This window comes from Nematolebias whitei, chromosome 3 (assembly GCF_014905685.2).
Source record: "Nematolebias whitei isolate Nwh7 chromosome 3, NemWhi1, whole genome shotgun sequence".
In the NCBI taxonomy this organism is placed as follows: Eukaryota; Metazoa; Chordata; class Actinopteri; order Cyprinodontiformes; family Rivulidae; genus Nematolebias; species Nematolebias whitei.
Window position 1 is genome coordinate 54,937,788 of NC_056500.1, and position 20,413 is coordinate 54,958,200.

A 20,413-nucleotide genomic window follows, 5' to 3' on the forward strand; every position below is an offset into this window, starting at 1 on the left:
TATATGTATGTATATATGTATATATGTATATATGTATATATATATGTATATATGTATATATATATGTATATATAAACGAAACAAAAACAGCTACATTATAAAGTCATGCAAATAACTAAAAACAGGAACATGTCTGTTGGTTTATGCCATGAACTTAGCAGATGTTTAAAGCCATTTAACATTTTATTTTATTAATTCATTTATTCATTCATTTAAAAGAAACAAAACAAATTCATCAAAAAGAAAACATTGAATGAAAAGAGTGCAGAAAGGAGACAAATCTTATGTCTGCCCCTTATTTAAAAAACATAAAATAACTTTAAATAATCACTTAAATTAATCACTTTAATATCCACTTTAAAGCTAGGAATAAAAAGAAACATGTTTTGAGTTAGAATTTATTTCTAATTTTAAAACTTATCCAACATTAATACAACTTACCTCAAGTTGCCTTTTTGGACAAGCATGTATAGATTTGTACAAATTGTACTTGAGAGGAGATTATTACAGCCTCATATAAAATCTATGATGATCATGATATCGGAACTGGATTGGTATTGTAAGATATTTAGGTATCGGGATCGGATCGGAAGTAAAAAAATGTGGATCGGTGCATCCCTAGAATCAAGTGTTTACTTATGTAGGTAAAACTAGATATTAAACAACACATTAAAATACACTAGAATGCAGGAAATGGCATCTACTTTTTTCAAAAATTTCTGGGGAAGGACCCCCAGACCCTCCCACCAATGTGCCCTCCCCCCCTCCACATTACAAATGCTTCTGACACCAATGGCCACTGTGTTGTTCAAGCCAACAGCCATTGTTGACACTGGGGGCTAAAGCAGCCCTAATGGGCATATTCTTGAATCACCCTTGATGTAAGATTATAATTACATGATTTTAATAATGATAGGTCGTGATCTAAAGTGGGCCAGTCTGAGGTATGAAACTCCAGGGCTGAAAATGAAAATGAGTCCCACTCTGGCCCTGCTAAGAGGGGTTGCATGTGCATATTTTTCTGAGCTAACTTTATTGTGTCTTAGGCAGCTAATCTCACTCCCCTGCTTGTTTGTTCAATGGAGTTGACACCATGTATGGCAGGCCATATCGACATACAATCAAAACACACACTGTTTTGTAATTACTATTTTAAATATCAATTATAAGTGATCTCCTAGCACGGTGGCGCAACTGGTAGAGCTGCTGCCTCTCAGCGAGCAGGTCCTTGGTTCAAACCCCGGTCCAGGGGCCTTCTGGGTGGAGTTTGCATGTTCTCTCCGTGCATGCGTGGGTTTTCTCCGGGTACTCCGGTTTCCTCCCCCGGCCCAAAACATGCATGTTAGGCTGATTGGTAACTCTAAATTGTCCCTAGGTGTGAGTGAGAGAGTGAATGGTTGTTTGTCTCGTTTGTCTCTATGTGGCCCTGTGATGGACTTGCGACCTGTCCAGGGTGTACCCCGCCCCTCGCACAGTGATTGCTGGATGTGGGCACCAGCGACCCCCGTGACCCAAAATGGAATAAGCGGGTAAAGATAATGGATGGATGGATGGATGAAGTGATCTCCTTGTTACAATAACATTCTTACGAGTTGGAATTGAAATGAAAAAATATTCTGTACATTTTCATTTAATTTCATTTCACCTTTATTTAACCAGGCATAAACACTCAGAACATTTTTTTATTTACAGAGCTGGCCTGGCAGCACCAACAGACACTTGTCGGGACAAGGGAAGGGAAACAATACAGTTAGGCAAACCAATAAAATATAGAAGTCAATAACAAACAAGGAAATCATGATTTACATCAACAACAGTTCATTGTCAAAGTTAAAAACAACATTACTAAGTCAGAGTCAGAGTTTCTTTATTGTCATTCGCACCTCATGTGGTACATGTGGTGGAGTGAAATTATGTTCACAGGGTCCCAGTTACATCCAACAATAAAATGTATAAGAAAAACAGTAATAACATCTAAGATATGAACTAAGAAAAACATCAACTAAATATACACTAAGCACTCATAACATAAAACATTGAACATCAGCACAAACATGAACATGAGTCTGTGAGCAGATGTGCACGCATGAACACATCAACAATGAAACAGATCAGCAGCAACATTGAAACAGATCAGCAGCAACATGAAACAGATCAGCAGCAACATGAAACAGATCAGCAGCAACATGATGTGATTTTTCACAGTGACTATTCTAGTTAGAGATTCATGAGTCTAACAGCCTCAGGGTAGAAGCTGTTCCTCAGTCTAGTGGTTCTACACTTAATGCTCCTCAACCTCCTTCCTGAGGGGAGTGGGGCAAAAAGTGTGTGCTGGGTGAGTGTGGTCCTTCATGATGCAGGTGGCCCTCTTCCTGCATCTGGAGGTGTAGATGTCTGTGATGGTGGAGAGGCTGACTCCAACAGATTTCTGTGCAGCCTTCACCACTCTCTGCAAAGCTTTTCTTTCTGCAGCTGTGCAGCCTCCATGCCACACGTTGATGCTGGAGCACAGGATGCTCTCCACTGCACACCTGTAGAAGGAGGTGAGGACTGAGCTTCCCAGACCAGCTCGTCTCAGCCGTCTGAGGAAGTAGAGTCTCTGATGAGCTTTCTTGATCAGGCTGGTGGTGTTGTTGCTCCAGCTGAGGTTGTCATTCATGTGTACACCCAAGTACTTGTAGCTGGAGACCACTTCCACCGCATATCCTCTTATGTTCAGGGGGGTGTAGATGTTTTTGTTCCTTCTGAAGTGTGAGGATTTCTCAGCAGGAGACCCATTTGGTGCAGGCAGGCAGGCAAGACTCAAAGAATATAAATCAATATTTTATTATTTACAAAATAAAGATGGCTGACGGGGCAGCAAACTTACATAAATCATGGGACAGGACGCAGGACTCAAGGAGCAGGACACGAGGAGCATAACAGGCATCACAGAGAGACACAATGACCAGAACAATGAGGGACGCAGGCAGACAGACTTGAATACACACACACTAACAAGACTAACACAGAACACCTGTGAAACATCACAGGTGCAGTCATCAAAGGGGGAACAGACAAATATGGAACACTAGAGGGAGACAGAGACCAAGGAAAGCATAACTCCTAACAGTACACAAAGTTTGTTTTCTCAGTCATCCAGGTATATAACAACAAAAAAGGTTGAATCATGTCATCTGGACTTCGTTTTTTTGTTAAAAAAAGTCAGGGTGGCTTCTGGGTAATACCAGATGGCTAGGCCTCAGACTGACGAAGCCTCTTGGACGAGGGGCGAAACGTTTCTTTTTTAACAAAAAAACGAAGTCCAGATGACATGATTCAACCTTTTTTGTTGTTATATACCTGGATGACTGAGAAAACAAACTTTGTGTTTTTGAAACCATTAGTGAAAAGGCCAGACTTCAGGGGTATCTGAGGCAGGCTTGAAACACAAGAGTCAGGGTGGCTTCTGGGTAATACCAGATGGCTAGGCCTCAGACTGACGAAGCCTCTTGGAGGAGGGGCGAAACGTTTCTTTTTTAACAAAAAAAACGAAGTCCAGATGACATGATTCAACCTTTTTTGTTGTTATATACCTGGATGACTGAGAAAACAAACTTTGTACGTTCAATAAAATTAAACTCAAACGCAAATGTTTTTGTTAACTTATTTTTATATATGAATGTTTCTGTTCAGTGCCCCGTGTTAAGCTCCGCCCATTGGTGTGTTGAACCCATGTGCAGGAGGAGCATGAGAACAGGAGGGAAACACTGTGAGGTGACTGAAAACTTGAGGAAACAAAGACAGGACAAACCCCCGAACCCTTACACCCTGAGAGGACTTCTGTTGTGACTTGTTGCTATATAAATAAACTGAATTGAATTTCATGACAAGTATGTAGAGAAGTCTTTTTAACAAGAGAGTAGAGGTGGCGATGATGTGTTCTATAAAAAGCATTTGTAACAAAGTCTGCTGGATTTCAAGAAAACCATATGCAAGTGACTTCACAGCGTCATCTGAAGCAGAACGAAAAGCATATAAAAGACTGTCTTCAGCATGTACAGGAGCGGAGGCCTCACTATCAAAATGTGAGATATCATTTATAAATGTGGAGAAAATAGTTTAAACAGAAAATATTTTTAAACTTGCAATCATACCCTAAAGGTGGTTTCTCACTAGACAATGAGTAGTTAGTGAAAAATTGTCCAAATGTCTTCAGAAAGTTTTTCACAGGTTTCTGAATGTACTGGCGTGGATTGCAGATGGGGTGCTGCCTTGTCGCATGAGTTTTGAACATACTCTAAAAGTTTGTGTGATAACTTTTCTTTTAATATAGTCATATAATCAACTTGTTCTAAACTTGCTTGAATTGTGTTGTGGACGGATCAGATCCTAAAAAAACTCAACAAAAAATGAAAGTAAGCAAAATAGTGGCACCTTCATCCAAAAGGGATTTAAAAATAAAGCTATGTCAAAGCTTTTAAGTTGTAAAATTGTACATTTACAAGAACAAGGCCAGTTTATATACCAGATGTTCAGAACCCATAAAAATGTATTTTATATATATATATATATATATATATATATATATATATATATATAAAAAGCATTAATAAAATCTGTTTTTGTTTGATTTCTAATAATTCTTTGACATTGTATTTGGACATGCGTGTCCTCTCGCATCTACCAGGGGGTGCTGCAGCACCTTCCTCACCCCCAGTCCTCATGGCCTTGGACATGACGGACAAACCTTTGGCTAGTCTGGATGCAGCCAAGAACAAAGCATACTGCTGTCCTCTTGGATTAAAAAAAACAGTTTATGAAATATTGTATCAGTACTTCCAAAGGTTATTTTACAAACCTTAAACATTAGTTACATAAAAATCTGTGGTTGTTCAAAGAGCTATCTACACCATGAAAGATAATAGATGAGCGCCACTTCTAAATGGCCAGACACTTTTAAAGTATGTACTAAACATTTGGTGGAAAAGACATGTGATAAAAATTACCTACACAGAGTGTACCCAGCTGAAAGCATATTTTTTAAAACATCTTTAAAGAAACATAGAATACGTGGAGTGTATGAACAGACCTGTTTGAGGGTCCACAGAGAAAAAGTCTTGGCCGTGTAAAATCCCGTACACCAGCCGGGCGCTGTTTCCATATGTTGGATCATCAGCATCGACAGCAGTGACTTGAATTACAGACGTGCCTGTTAAACAAAAGAGGCATGGTTAAACAGTTAAGTCATACATTGTTACCCTAAATCTTTCTTTATCCTATCTGATATTTATACTGTTAGCCTGAGAGAATAATATCTCCTGTTGTGTCTTCATGTTTACAGATGGTTCTAAACGTGATACTGTGACGCACAACTATCCAACTGGATCTGGTGCCAGAAGGAGTGTATTTAGTCCACATTTGGGTAAAAATAGTAATTAGATTGTATAGCAGCATCTGAAGTCTGAAAGTCTCTCAGAATATGAGGAACAAGATTGTTTGGTGTGATCAAACCAAGGTGAACTGTTTGGCTTCAGTTCTGTCTGGAGCAAGGGTCGCCAAACCTTTTTCCTCTGAGAGCTACTTTCTCAATCTGAAAATGACTGAGCTACTCAGGTTTTATTTTTATAGCCTACTTTCACCCAAACCATTACAATAAGCTTGTTTTGTCTACAAAACATTGGTGTCCTAAACACAATAAAGCATTGCAAAAATGTACTTGAATGTGGATTATTACCTGCAGTGTTCCCTCAGTGAGAGCTGAACTAGAAAAAAGGACCTTCTCCTACTCCGCTCCTGTTTCTTGGAACATCTTGTAAAAAGACCTGAAGCTCTCGACCTTTGACCTCTCTAAGTGGCTTCAAACATCTGTTAAGTTCCTGACAAAAACCAATGCAGACAAGTTCCTGTTTTTAGTATTTTACATGGCTTTACAATCTAGCCTTTTTTTGGTTTCATTTTTACTACCATTTTATTTTCACTTGTTATTCTCATTTTGTACACTTCCTTAAATGATTGTCTATTGTTGTCGTTGTTATTTACTGCTGTCATCACTCTTTGTTAAAGAAATCAGGTCTCTCTTGTAAATGAGTCCCTGAGGCTCATTGGGATTAACCTGTCTAAATAAAGGTGGACTGAATTATGGCCTGTCATTATCACTTGTCACTGACACAAACTTTCCAACCAGGACCTTTTTAGCTGCAAAGTAGTCTTTCACAGCTAAGTAAAAAATTAATTTGTTGCTTGATGTTTTAGGGGGAGTAAGATCGAAAATTCTTTGGTGGAAAAGTCAACAAACACCATCCAAATCCAAGCAACCAGCCGGGGTGTTTCGATTGCGTTGACAGACTTGTCACGCTGAATTGAAAACCGTTCGCTCTTGTCCAGGACACATTCTAGCTGTTTAAACCCACCTGTGGAAAATGTAAATGGACTATGGACTACACTTATACAGCACCTTTCTATCTTATTTCAAGACACTCAAAGCTCTTTACAATCTGTGCCTCATTTACTCATTCATACAGCTCTATACTAGATCTCTGCAAAGATAATTGAACAAATCATTCTAAAGAGACTAATCAGAGCTTTAGATCACATTCATACACTGATGGGACACACATCAGAGGTGATGAGGGGTTCAGTGTCTTGCCCAGGGACACTTCAACATGTGACTGCTGGTGGATTCGAACCCCCAACTCTCACATTGGAGGACGACTGCTCTAACCACTCAGCCACAGCCGCCCCCAAATGTAGACAAGCACTGTGCAACAAATTTAACAACAAGTTGCACATCAGATAAAACTTGTTTTACATCTTGTGGTCCTGGAACAGAGACAGCCACCACAGTCAAACCCTCACAGATCAGAAAACACACACATGTTGGAAATGTAGAAACAGAACTGTTTCCTACTCCTCATAAAAATGGTACATTTTTTGTCTCTTACTGAGATAGCTAGCCTAATTGCTGTGGTCATGGTGGCTGCCTGTCTCACATCAGCACTGACTCAAGCTTGACAGCAATATAACTGTTTGACTGACAACTACGGTAATTGTCAAATCAATTTTTAATGTAAGAAGGGGTGGGGCATCTATGGATCTGATTGGATATAAATGTAAGTTTGTCTGTCCAGTGACTACTCCAGATTTTTTATCAACCCTTTGAGGCGCTACTTAAAAAAAGCTTGGAGCCACACGTTGGAAACACCTGGTCAGCACAATAACAGTGAAGCATGGTGGTGACAGCACCATGATATGTTGGTGTTTGAGGCAGCAGGGTGAGAGACAGAACAAGGTTGACTGATGAAGCCTTCTGGATGGAAGGTGAAACATTTCAGCAAAATAAGAAACCGTCTAGATGACCTGACTGAAAATTGTTGGAAGGCTGAGGTTGATCTTTCATCAGAAAGACTTCATCAGTCTGAGGCCTGCCAACAGGATCTGCCTTATTGACGTGTTGCAGCAGCCTGCTGTGCATGAATTCACAGAAACTGGCTTTACACCTTAAAAACCATCAGTAAGGTGCACAGACCTTGTTGGCAGGCCTCAGGCTGATGAAGTCTTTCTGATGAAAGCCGAAACATCTCTCCCTCAAAGAAACTGTCCAGATGACCTGATTTATGGAGATGTGAAATTTGTTCTGAAAATGCATGATCAAGCATCTGACAAGAAACTGTTGTGAGGTATTTTCAAACAAACTAGCAAGTAAGCATGCTTCAACAGCAACTCTGGCTCGGGTTGACGCTCTGACCTGGTCACTGTGTGCATGTTGGCCCAATGATTTCAACCAAACTGAAAATAGTTTAGTGTCATTTGTGAAATGACCCGAGGGACATTTGGTGATCGAAGCTGATCCACCAGGGATTCATAAGAGTTTGTGTGTGTGTGTTGTTGTTGTTTTTACCAGTGTCTGGTTGTTTGTCTGTTGTCAAAATATTTCATAAACTACTGGACGGCTTTTGATAAAATTCTCAGAAAATAACCATTTGATGGGAAATTATCAATATTTTGGGGCCAACTTGTTTTAAGATAGCTGCTGCAGAAAAATCCAACGTAGCAAATGAACAAATGACTATAACTGAGTAAAATGACCAGATATTGAGCTAAACTTTAGTGTGATGATAGCTAAGGGTTGGTCACAAGACACTACACTACTCTGAGCCCTAACAGCTCGCATGAGATCTTGTAATGTTGTGTAAAGTCACTTGTACTGTACTGTTGTTTGTCGAGGCTTGACCAAATCGGTTTCAACTCCACCATTTCTCAATATAAAAAGATCTTAGTTTAAAACTCTGGAATGAAAGACGATGCATTCCTTAAGGGAATGCAAGACTTTTAATTAAGTTAGTGGTCAATTTGGACTGAACGCCAGTCTCCTCCAGTAAATTAATGTGGACAAAATCGAATTGGAGACATCTCTATTTAAACACTTCTGGCATTTTCTACCTGTCAAGGAGGCATGAGTATTGGCCCTACCTATGTTGGCCATCTCTGGCACCATGGCAACGTAAGGCTCATCTGGGAAGACAGGTGGGTTGTCATTGATGTCCTGCACTCTGATGATGAACTCTGAGGATGGCTCCAGGGCTCGGCCCGTCTCACGGTCCAAAGCTGTTGCAACGAGACGATACTGGTCCTTCTCCTCTCGGTCCAGAGACTTAGTGACATGGATGTTTCCCGTGTTGCTGTCGATGACAAACACTGAGCCAACCCCCTCCCCCTCCAGCACATATTTGGTGCGTCCATCACCTCGGTCCATGTCTGTGTGCAGCTGGAAAAATGAGAAACAGAAGTATCACCGTGACACCTTCAGGCAGCACCTGAGTGGTGTCCTGATACAGGTATCACTCATTAGCACATTTCTTCATTTGTCTGGCAAGTGAAGCCAACCCGAGTGAGTGAAATGGATAAATTATGTTAAGATGGGATGTGCTCCGTGGATGTGAGAGGAATGGCACCAGGTGTGGAGGATACATATGGGACCAGGATGTGCACTGATGCATGCAGCTAATTAACTCATTGGACCAAACATGCCATTGGAGGTTTGTTGGGGTGTAAATCCACATCCACGTGGACAGTGGCTCTACAAATGTCATATATGTATATTCATAGATGCATTCCGCAAACAACGCCCATCCTCATCTGTAAATCTTTCAGTTCCATTTTATCCATCTGCCCCTGCATTCCCTTTTCGTCTAAATCCATCTGCCTGACTTTCCTCTACCTTTTTAAACCACCCTTTTCTCCTCTTCTTGTTTCTCTTCTCTTTGCGTCGTTACCTCGGTTACACAGATTGCCCATCTGCTCACATTTCTTTTTCCCCGCGCTCTGTCTCTCTAGCTCTCTGTTGGTCTGAATCTGTTTGTGCTCTTTGGTGCAGTATGGGGTTTAACGGCAGTGAAGATATTAGTGTGATCTAGAAAGGCAAAAAGGCCAAACATCCAGAAATAGAAGGTGAAAGAGATTACTCAGCCTTCATCCCATTGAGCTTTCTGACCAGGACCTCGGACATGCCTCTGTCCTCAAGGCATGTTTACACTTCGATAATTCACAACTCACAACTTCGGTTGTGGACCTCAGATGCTCGAGAACCAAAGCCAGCACTTTACGAATACATAAATGTGAGGGGCAGGTTTAGGTTGTTTTACCAAAATCCTCACATGAAAATTGAGCACAAAGAACAAAATGTGTAATAGTTTATATTGTTAGAATTACAGTTAGTCAGACAATGTGGGCGCTAAAGACTGATGTCTGCTATAGAGTCATTATGTTTTGCCACTTGAAGGCTTGGGCATTTTCAAGTGCGGAAAAGCTGTGACTAAAGTTTATCTTGTACAAAGCTCTTTGAAAGTTATGAATTAAGATAAATGAAGTTTTTTTTAGTGGGAGTGGTGGCACAGAGGTTAGAGAAGGTAGGCCTGTGATCAGAAGGTTGCCGGTTCAACTCCCCAGACCCACAACATCAAAATGTGGGTGGGAAAGGTGAAGCACCCACACCTGTCTCCACCCTCATTTGCCCCACTCAGGGAGCAAGTCCCTTAACCCCCACCATCTGCTCCCCCGGGCGCCCTAGATATCAGCTCTCTGCTTCACACAGAGGCTGTGGCAGCTCAATGTCGGTGGTTGTGTCAGGAAGAACATTCAGCATCAAAACAATCGCCAAGTCTTCATGCGAGTTAGTTCGCTGTGACGACCCCTGAAGAAGGAGCAGCCCAAAGAAGAAGAAAAGAAGAGTTCATTAGAACATATTCATCGGGTATTCATGCACAAATGAGTTACTTTTGGACTTAAGATAATAGATCCTAGATGGCTGCCACAGCTAGGCAACCTTATAGAGAATAACACAAAGTTTGTTTTCTCAGTCATCCAGGTATATAACAACAAAAAAGGTTGAATCATGTCATCTGGACTTCGTTTTTTTTGTTAAAAAAGAAACGTTTCGCCCCTCATCCAAGAGGCTTCGTCGGTCTGAGGTCTAGCCATCTGGTATTACCCAGAAGCCACCCTGACTCTTGTGTTTCAAGCCTGCCTCAGATACCCCTGAAGTTTTTTTTTGTTTTTTTAACAAAAAAAACGAAGTCCAGATGACATGATTCAACCTTTTTTGTTCTTATAGAGAATACATCAGTATCATCATGATCATCATCCTTTTTCTTCTCTTCTTTTCTTTTGGCTTTTCCCTCTTCAGGGGTTGCAACAGCGAGTCATCCTCCTCCATCTCACTCTGTCCTCTGTGTCCTCTGTCCTCTCTCCAACTTCCTCCATGTCCTCTCTAACTACAACATATAACTCCATATAACTGTAACTTAGTCAGTTTTACAAATATTGATCTAAAATTTGACGTGTTGTTCTTGGCTGAGAGTCTTCCTCTACGCTGAGCACTCCACATCGTGTTAATATCTTTTAGAGTAAACAATGTTTGTTAGCAAAATGTCTCAGGAACCACTGCATATAATTTAAAGATACTTCATTAAGTAATCGTTGAATGTACATGTACAACTCATTTTGTTTTGATGGCGATTACATTAAAGACGGAGAGCTAAACAGTAATCTGCCCTCAGACTACCTGTTAGCTCATCAACCCAGTCAGAATTAAACTCTGTTCCTTCAAAGTGACACTGTTTAGAATAACTATTGTCAATAATTAATATAAAGATATTATTTTTACAACTCTTTGTCAAAATCCCCTCTTCAAAATGCAGCTATAACATGACCGTTTTTTAAACATGAAGGACTTATTTAGGCTATTTTAAAAGGTCTTGGCATGCAGATTGCTTTTACACAAAGAACGAAACCAATCTAAAAGCCTTTGGTGTTGGGGATACAGTCAGCCAAGTCATTTGTGAGCTAAAGTTAGACTTTCAACTAATTACGTTTCCTCATTTACTGCACATCAATGCATTAAACCAATAAACGTTCACGCAACTCTGCACAGCATGCTCGCTGAACACACAGGTGGAACCTGTTCATTCACTCTGAGAGTGGTGCGTTTGTTTTGAACATAGAGATTAGGGATTAAACCCACTCATAAACTGATGAAGTGCAGTTTTTAGTCATCCTCTCCTCCGTCTTTCTTTAAACAAACTTTGTGCTCACTCTACCATCACAGACCTCTTGGTCCAAGTCTGTGCCTTCTTCACTCCCTTGCTTGCTACTCCCCTACATAGCCTCTCTCGTTCAATACAGACAGCACCCCCCCCCCCCTCCCCCGCACACACACTGTCTAATTGCTGGCTCAGTTCTTGCTGTACATGTCGCATGAAGGAAACATTCTCATGGCAGGAAAGGAATTTAACCACTCCATAGAAACAAAGTGAGAAAAATGGAAAATTAAAAAGCAGATTTTCTACCCCCCCCCCCCCCCACACACACACACGTAATTTCAATCTCTCCACAATTCACCCTCATGGGCTGCAGATCTGTCTGTGGGCTCATATGTGTCTCTCTTGCAGGGACAGTTGTCACACCTGCTGGCTCACCTACAGTCTTGCAGCAGTTAAACTGTTTCGACATTATCGTCTCTAGTTTGGGCAAATAAAGTGAGCCACCTCGGAGAGGGCGCCTCCAACTCCTCTGCAAAGCAGGAGCACTTTATTACATATCTACAGCTAGACTGAGCCTTGAATAGGAAGGGGCAGCTCCTGTGACTACTGATTGCTTTAACACCCCTCCCCAACTGTATCAATAACAACCAAAGAGGGAAATTAAAACATTTATGAGCTGCACACCGCACCGGGAAGGATCCAACCTGGACTGTCACTATAGTATACTACTAGCTCCAAAGTGGCTGGCAGCCATCCCTGTTAGTGTTACAGCTGATATAATCCCGCTCTGAGTATGCTGCAGCTGTTGGAGAGGAGTTCCTGACTGAGAAATAACACGAGTAAACGTCAGGGTTCAGGTAGGCTGCAGACTAAATCACCTGCCGTCACTTCTCACATGGCCACGCTGACAGCCGATGAAGGCAGCCTCTGCTGCAAATGTAAAAACAGCCAAAGAACGTAACCCAACAACTGGGGGTGCTGCTGTAGAAGCAGAAAGTTACATTTTGATTCATGCTGTGTTTCCAGATGGATTGACACAATTTCAGCAGACAATAATAAGAAAGTTCTGCTAAGCACACAAGTGGTGTTTAATGGATTAAGACAAAAAGTCATTTAAAATGATTCTGTGATTTAATGTCCCTGAAATGTACTTTGCTTTACAAAATGACAGCTGGCATCCAAGCAGAGAAAACTAACCCAAGATCAATTCATGACTGTGACATAAAGTTTAATTTTACTCATCATTATGTTGAGATTATTTTAAGTGTTGGTCATAATTCTGCTAAGTAAATGACAAAGAAATGTCTGCGCCTGCTTTGCTTCCATTTGCACTGACGTTACTGTGCTGATTACAGAGGACTAGTTAAGGGTCTGGGAAAGGCAGGCAGTAAGAAATATTTGATATTAGACTAGAACTGTGACATCATTTGCTGCTCTGCCAGAAAAAATTGCTTTAAAGAAGTGGGTCCATACTGAAGAACCAATAATGGCTTACTCTAGAAAGCTCAGTTTCAAAGCTGATTTAATCATTTTAAATGAACTTCAATTGTAAGAATTTGAAAGTGGTTCATGCAAGTTATTTAACACTTTACACACAATTCCAAGTCCTGTAAAATATGAATTCTGTCAAAAATAATCTGATACTCTTGCCTGATGCTAGGCTTTAACAAAATGCACATTTGTTCATGTAAAATTCAGCTGTACGCTGCAAAATGATGGTGTAAAATCTATGAAGTATTATTGAAATCTCCCACAACCACTAAAAACTTTGAAAACTCACGATGACAACAACCACTTTGATTTTTGCTAACTTTATTATCTTACCATCAAAGTTCATGCTCAATAATCCAGGTAATAATCCAACAATGTTCAGTCAGGCCATCTGAATGGTTTCATTTTTTACTGAGACGTTTCGTCCATCAATCGACTCCTCAATCATGTTGATGTTTGTTTTGAACAAAATTTGATAAAATTATGCTGTGAGCAATTTATGCAGCACTAATCCTTACACTGTGTCTTAGCATTCAGAGTATTGCTGTGAAGGAGGAGTCTCATGTTCAAGATCAAAATGTAGCTCAATTGTAGCTATTTTTGAGTTCAATATAGACTTAGATTCAGATTCAAACACAGATACAGTTTCACATGTTGAACATGTGGTGGAATGAAATTATGTACACAGTGTCCCAGTTACATCCAACAATAAAATGTAAAAGAAAAATAGTAATAAGATCTAAGATATGAACTAAGAAAAACATCAACTAAATATACACTAAGCACTAGTAGCATAAAAGCAATTAAAACAATACACTGAACAACAGCAGCACAAACATGAACATGAGTCTGTGTGAGCAGATGAGCACACATGAACACAGCAACATGAAACAGATCAGCAGCACCATGAAACAGATCAGCAGCAACATGAAACAGATCAGCAGCAACATGATGTGATTTTTCACAGTGATTCTTCTGGTTAGAGATTTGTGAGTCTAACAGACTCAGGTGGAAGCTGTTCCTCAGTCTAGTGGTTCTACACTTAATGCTCCTCAACCTCCTTCCTGAGGGGAGTGGGGCAAAAAGTGTGTGTGCTGGGTGAGTGTGGTCCTTCATGATGCAGGTGGTTCTCTTCCTGCATCTGGAGGTGTAGATGTCTGTGATGGTGGGGAGACTGACTCCAACATCTTCTGTGCAGCCTTCACCACTCTCTGCAAAGCTTTTCTTTCTGCAGCTGTGCAGTCTCCATGCCACACGTTGATGCTGGAGCACAGGATGCTCTCCACTGCACACCTGTAGAAGGAGGTGAGGACTGAGCTTCCCAGACCAGCTCGTCTCAGCCCTCTGAGGAAGTAGAGTCTCTGATGATCTTTCTTGATCAGGCTGGTGGTGTTGTTGCTCCAGCTGAGGTTGTCATTCAGGTGTACACCCAAGTACTTGTAGCTGGAGACCACTTCCACCACTTACTCGTTGATGTTACTGGTTGTTTTGATGTGGGTCATGACCAATTTTTCGAAGCATTTAGCTACTATAGGGGTAAGGGCTACTGGCCGAAAGTCATTCAGACCAGTCACTGTAGAGCTCTTTGGGTCTGGGATGATGGTTGCGGTCTTCAGGCAGGTAGGAACTGTTGCCAGGGTAAGTGAGGAGTTAAACATTTCGGCCGGCACCTCACAGAGCTGATTGCCACTGTCTTTCAACACTTTCCCGGGGATGTTGTCTGGGCCAGTTGCCTTATGAGGATTAATCCTCCTGAAAGTACTCCTTATTTCTGCTGAGGTCACGCTGAGAAGCTCTTCATCTGGTGGTGAGGTGAGCCTGGTGCTGGGTGGTCTGTTTGGGTCTTCAAAGCGTTAGAATGGGCTAACTTCAGAGGTTATTCAATTGTAGAATCACATCCAATGATGACTATATGTGAGTATGTTGAGTATTTTGCACCCTGTTGGGGTGCATGATCCTTGGTGCGCTGGGCCGGCCTTCCTCAGCTGCTGCTCCCTGCTGCTCTGGCCCCCGGCCTGGAGCTGACTTGCGGTCACTGTTGGGTGTGTGGGGCGCATGGACGGCCCGACAGAGGCTCTGTCGGGCTGTCTCTGTGTGCCTGTTTATGTCTCAGGTTGGGTTTTAGATGGTCCCCTCTCTTGGATCAATTTGGGTCCCCCATTTAATGGGGGGTCTACTTCCCCCTGTCGTGCTCCCAAACGGTGGTGGGCCCCCCTGCCGCCGGTGCATTGGTGGCTCTCAGCAGCTGGGGCTGGGTGCCCTGGCTCTGTCGGGCCTCTGTTGGGGGTGGTATGACCTCGGACTCGGGGCTTGGTGTCCATGGCCGGATCCACTCTGGAGGGGCGGGTTGCCGGCGGGGCCTGTTGACTCGTCGCTGCAGCCTCCTGGGGGTTTCTGCATTGTGGTTGCTGGGGATCACCCGGGGCTTCCCTTTGCTTCTCTCTCTGGGGGGTGCAGGTGTCCCTGTTGGGGGACTATCGGAGTTCCGGGCTTGGGGGCCGCTGTGTGTCTGTGGTTCCGGTCTTCCCCGTGTTACCATCGTGTCCTGTGGGGACGGGTTTATGGGTCCCCACATCCACTATTGAACATTTTTATGGAGAAACCTTATAGTGACATCATGCTCACACAGATATTTAGATCCAGGTGTTTATCAGATACACTCTCAGTTGGGTTGTGGTGGCCATCAAATATATATTGTATTACCATGTAATGTATAAAATACTTTCTAATGATGTTATAACTATCATTATATAAGTTGTTTGTTGTTGTGGTTTCTCGGTTTTGTCGGGGTTTTTTTTCCCCGCAGGTCTAGAGTCAGACTTCAATGATGTTGATCTGTGTTCTCTTTATCCCTCTCTCTCTCTCCTCTATTCCTATCACCTTCTTTACATTTTAACTCTTCTCTCACTTTTCTGCTTTATCTTCTTTGTTTTCCGTCCCCGTGTCCATTACATCTGGAACAAACCCAAAGCATATTCTAATAAAATTTAATTTATATATCAAGTGGAGCATTAAGGCCAGCCATAATTCTCTGCTTGTGAAAGTAAATCTGTTGGGCATCACTTTGACACTGAGACAAAAATTCTAAGTGTCACAATGCTGGACAGGACAAGGGAGAAAAAAAAATGATGAGCATGAATGAACACAGCAACATGATGTGATTTTTCACAGTGATTATTCTAGTTAGAGATTCAAGAGTCTAACAGCCTCAGCCTAGAAGCTGTTCCTCAGTCTAGTGGTTCTACACTTAATGCTCCTTAACCTCCTTCCTGAGGGGAGCGGGGCAAAAACTGTGTGTGCTGGGTGAGTGGGGTCCTTCATGATGCAGGTGGCTCTCTTCCTGCATCTAGAGGTGTTATCCACCACCAGGTGCAATGGCGGAGCCAGGGGGTGGCCAGCGGTGGCTTTGGCCTCCATATATTAATCTTGGACCATGCAAAGCTTTTGAGAAAACTATACTTTATGCAATATAAATACTACACTGCTTGGCCAAAAAAAATCTCCACCTGGATTTAACTACGCAAATGGGTATGAGCCTCCTATTGGATATTTACTGCATGGACGATTATTTTTCATCTGGCAACAAGTTATTTAACCCCAACTGGTGCAATGAGTTGCTTCTCATTTCTTAAACAACCATGTCGAAAGACTCATCGCGTGGTCGTGGAAAATATGTCAGTCTGTTTGAGAAGGGTCAAATCATTGGCATGCATGAAGCAGAGAAAACATCTAAGGAGATTGCAGAAACTACTAAAATTGGGTTAAGAACTGTCCAACGCATTATTAAAAACTGGATGGATAGTGGGGACCCATCGTCTTCGAGGAAGAAATGTGGCCGGAAAAAAATCCTGAATGATCGTGATCAGCAATCACTTAAATGTTTGATGAAATCAACTTGAAGAAAAACAACAGTAGCACTCAGGGTTATGTTTAATAGTGAAAGTAATAGCATTTCCACACGCACAATGCAAAGGGAACTCAAGGATTTAGGATTGAACAGCTGTGTAGCCTTAAGAAAATCACTAATCAGTGAGGCCAACAAGAAAAAAAGGCTTCAATTTGCTAGGGAGCATAAAGATTGGACTCTGGAGCAATGGAAGAAGGTCATGTGGTCTGATGAGTCCAGATTTACCCATCCAGGCCGTGTAGAAATCATAGTTTCCTCAAATGTTTTGGATTTTGATGTGGCAACCAAATTTTCACTACTGACCTTTTTTTGCCTATATGCAGCCACACATATATATATGAGGGACCAGACAAAGTGCAGCCCAAAGACCCCTTATGACGAGAAAAATAAATGGAAACAATGTTCCCTTGCCCAGACGTGGGTCACCTAGGCCCCACTCTAGAGCCGGTCCTAGAGGTGGGGCACGCTGGCGATCGCCTGGTGGCCGGGCTTTTGCCCATGGAGCCCAGCTGGGCACAGCCCAAAGAGGATACATGGGTCCCCTTCCCATGGGCTCACCAACTGTGGGTGGGGCCAAAGGGGTGGGGTGCAATGTGGGATGGGTAGTGGCTGAGGGTGGGGAACTTGGCGGTCTGATACTCAGCTACAGAAGCTGGCTATTTGGACGTGGAATGTCACCTCTCTGGTGGGGAAGGAGCCTGAGCTGGTGTGTGAAGTTGAGAGGTTCTGGCTAGAAATAGTCGGACTCACCTCAACGCATGGCTTTGGCTCTGGAACAAGTTTTCTTGAGAGGGGTTGGACACTCTTCCACTCTGGAATTGCCCCTGGTGAGAGGTGCCAAGTAGGAGTGGGCAGACTTGTTGCCCCCCAATGAACGAGAGGGTAGCCTCCCTCCACCTACGTGTGGGGGACGGGTTCTGACTGTTGTTTGTGCTTATGCGCCAAACAGCAGTTAAGATTACCCACCCTTTTTGGAGTCCTTGGAGGGGGTACTGGAGAGTGTGACTCCTGGGGGTTCACTTGTTCTGCTGGGGGACTTCAACGCTCATGTGGGCAATGACAGTGAGACCTGGAGGGGTGTGGTTGGGAGGAACGGCCCCCTGATTTGAACCTGAGTGGTGTTCTGTTATTGGACTTCTGTGCTTGTCAAGGATTGTCCATAACGAACACCATGTTTAAGCATAAGGGTGTCTATATGTGCTCTTGGCACCAGGACACTCTAGGTCGCAGTTCGATGATCAACTTTGTTGTCGTCTCATCTGATCTGCGGCCACATGTTTTGGACACTTTGGTTAAAAGAGGGGCGGAGCTGTCCACTGACCACTACCTGGTGGTGAGTTGGCTCCAATGGTGGGGGAGGATGCCGGTCAGACATGGCATGCCCAAACGTATTGTGAGGGTCTGCTGGGAATGTGTCAGAATATCCCGTGAGATGGAGCTTTAACTCTCACCTCTGGGAGAGCTTCAAACATGGTCTGGGGGAGGTGGGGGACATTGAGTTAGAGTGGGCCATGTTCCACAACTCTATTGCCCAGATAGCTTATCGGAGCTGTGGCTGCAAGGTTACTGGTGCCTGTCATGGCTGTAACCCTCGAACAGTTTATAGTCGAGGTGGTGTGCTACTGACCTCAACTCAGAATGTTGTGGGTTGGTGGGCAGAGTACTTTGAAGACCTCCTCAATCCCACCAGCACATCTTCCACTGAGGAAGCAGAGCCTGGGGACTTTGGGTCGGGCTCTCCAATCTCTGGTGCTGAGGTCACAGAGGTGGTTAAAAAGCTCCTCGGTGGCAGGGCCACAGGGGTGGATGAGATTCGCCCATAATTCCTTAAGGCTCTGGATGTTGTGGGGTTGTGTTGGCTTACATGACTCTGCAATATTGTGTGGACATCAGGGGCAGTTCCTCTGGATTGGCAGACCGGGGTGGTGGTCCCCCTATTCAAAAAGTGGGACCGTAGAGTGTATTCCAACTACAGGGGGATCACACTCTTAAGCCTCCCTGGTAAGGTCTATTCAGAGGTTCTAGAGAGGAGGGTCAGTCGGATAGTCGAACCTTAGATTCAGGAGGAGCAGCGTGGTTTTTGTCCTGGTCATAGAACACTGCACCTGTTCTACACCTTCAGAAGGGTCCTGCAGGGTGCATGGGAGTTTGCCCAACCAGTCTACATGTGTTTTGTGGACTTGGAGAAGGCATTTGACCACATCCCTCGGTGAACCCTGTGGGGGTGCTTCAGGAGTATGGGGTACCAGGCCCTTTGATATGGGCTGTTAGGTCCCTGTATGGCCTGTGTCAGAGCTTGGTCTGCATTGCTGGCAGTAAGTCGAGCTCATTCCTGGTGAGAGTTGGACTCCACCAAGGTTGATTTTTGTCACAGATTCTGTTCATAAATTTTATGGACATAATTTCTAGGTGCAGCCAAGGTGTTGAGGGGATCTGTTTTGGTGGCCTTAGGATCGCTTCTCTGTTTTTTGCAGATGATGTGGACCTATTGGCTTCATCGGGTCGTGATCTACATCTTTTGCTCAAGCGGTTCGCAGCTGAGTGTGACCCTTCGGTGATGAGGATCAGTTCCTCCAAATCCAAGGCCATGGTCTTGAGGCAGGAAAGGGTAGAGTGCCCTCTTCAGGTCAGGGAGGAAGTCCTGCCCCAAGTGGAAGAGTTTAAGTATCTTGGGGTCTTGAATGAATGAGGGAAAAATGGAGCGGGAAATTGATAGACGGATAGGTGTGGCATCAGCAATGAAGCAGGCGCTGTACTGGTCTGTCCCTAGTTCACTACAGTGGTGAATAGAAAGCTGAGTCAAACGGTGAAATTCTCAATTTACCAGTCGATCTATGTTCCTACCCTCATCTATGGTCATGAGCTTTGGGTTGTGACCGAAAGAACGAGATCATGGATACAGGAGGCCGAAATGAGTTTTCTCCGCAGGGTGACTGGGCTCTCCCTTAGAGATAGGGGGAAAAAAAGGGAAAAAAAGGGAGAAAAAAAAAAGGAAAATTAAAAAAGAGATAGGGTGTGAAGCTCGGTCATCCAGGAGGGACTCAGAGTAGAGCCCCTGCTTCTCCATGTCGAGAGGAGCCAGTTGAGGTGGCTCAGGTATCTGGTTAGGATGCCTCCTGGACGCTTCCCTGGTGAGGTGTTCCAGACACGTCCCACCGGGAGGAGGCCCAGAGGAAGACCTAGAACACGCTGGAGGGACTATGTTTCTCGGTTGACCTGGGAACGCCTTGGGAGTTGGCCTAAGAAGCTGGCCTAAGAAGCTGGGGAGAGGGAAGTCTGGGCCTCCCTACTTAGGCTGCTATCCCCGTGACCCGACCCCAGATAAGTAGAAGAAAAAATGGATAGATGGATGGATGCAACCACACACCAAAATGAAAGTTGGTACATAGCTTACTTTTCAAGTTCTCATGCTCACGACATGCATGGATGAATGGACAGCAGGGGTATTTCAAATTCCCCTTGTCTTTGTTATGGGGGACACAAAAGAGCTACACCT

General features: G+C 43.3%; 1 protein-coding gene across 1 annotated transcript in view; it reads right to left on the bottom strand.

The window, feature by feature from the left end:
* Window positions 1-20,413, bottom strand: part of LOC119407557 (cadherin-24) — an 89,575-nt gene that overhangs the window by 36,791 nt on the left and 32,371 nt on the right. The window contains exons 3-4 of the mRNA XM_037674377.1: window positions 8,452-8,746; window positions 5,072-5,191 (exon numbers count right to left, since the gene is read on the bottom strand). Of these exons, the coding sequence (XP_037530305.1) occupies window positions 5,072-5,191; window positions 8,452-8,746 (415 nt within the window). The remainder of the gene's footprint in view (window positions 1-5,071; window positions 5,192-8,451; window positions 8,747-20,413) is intronic.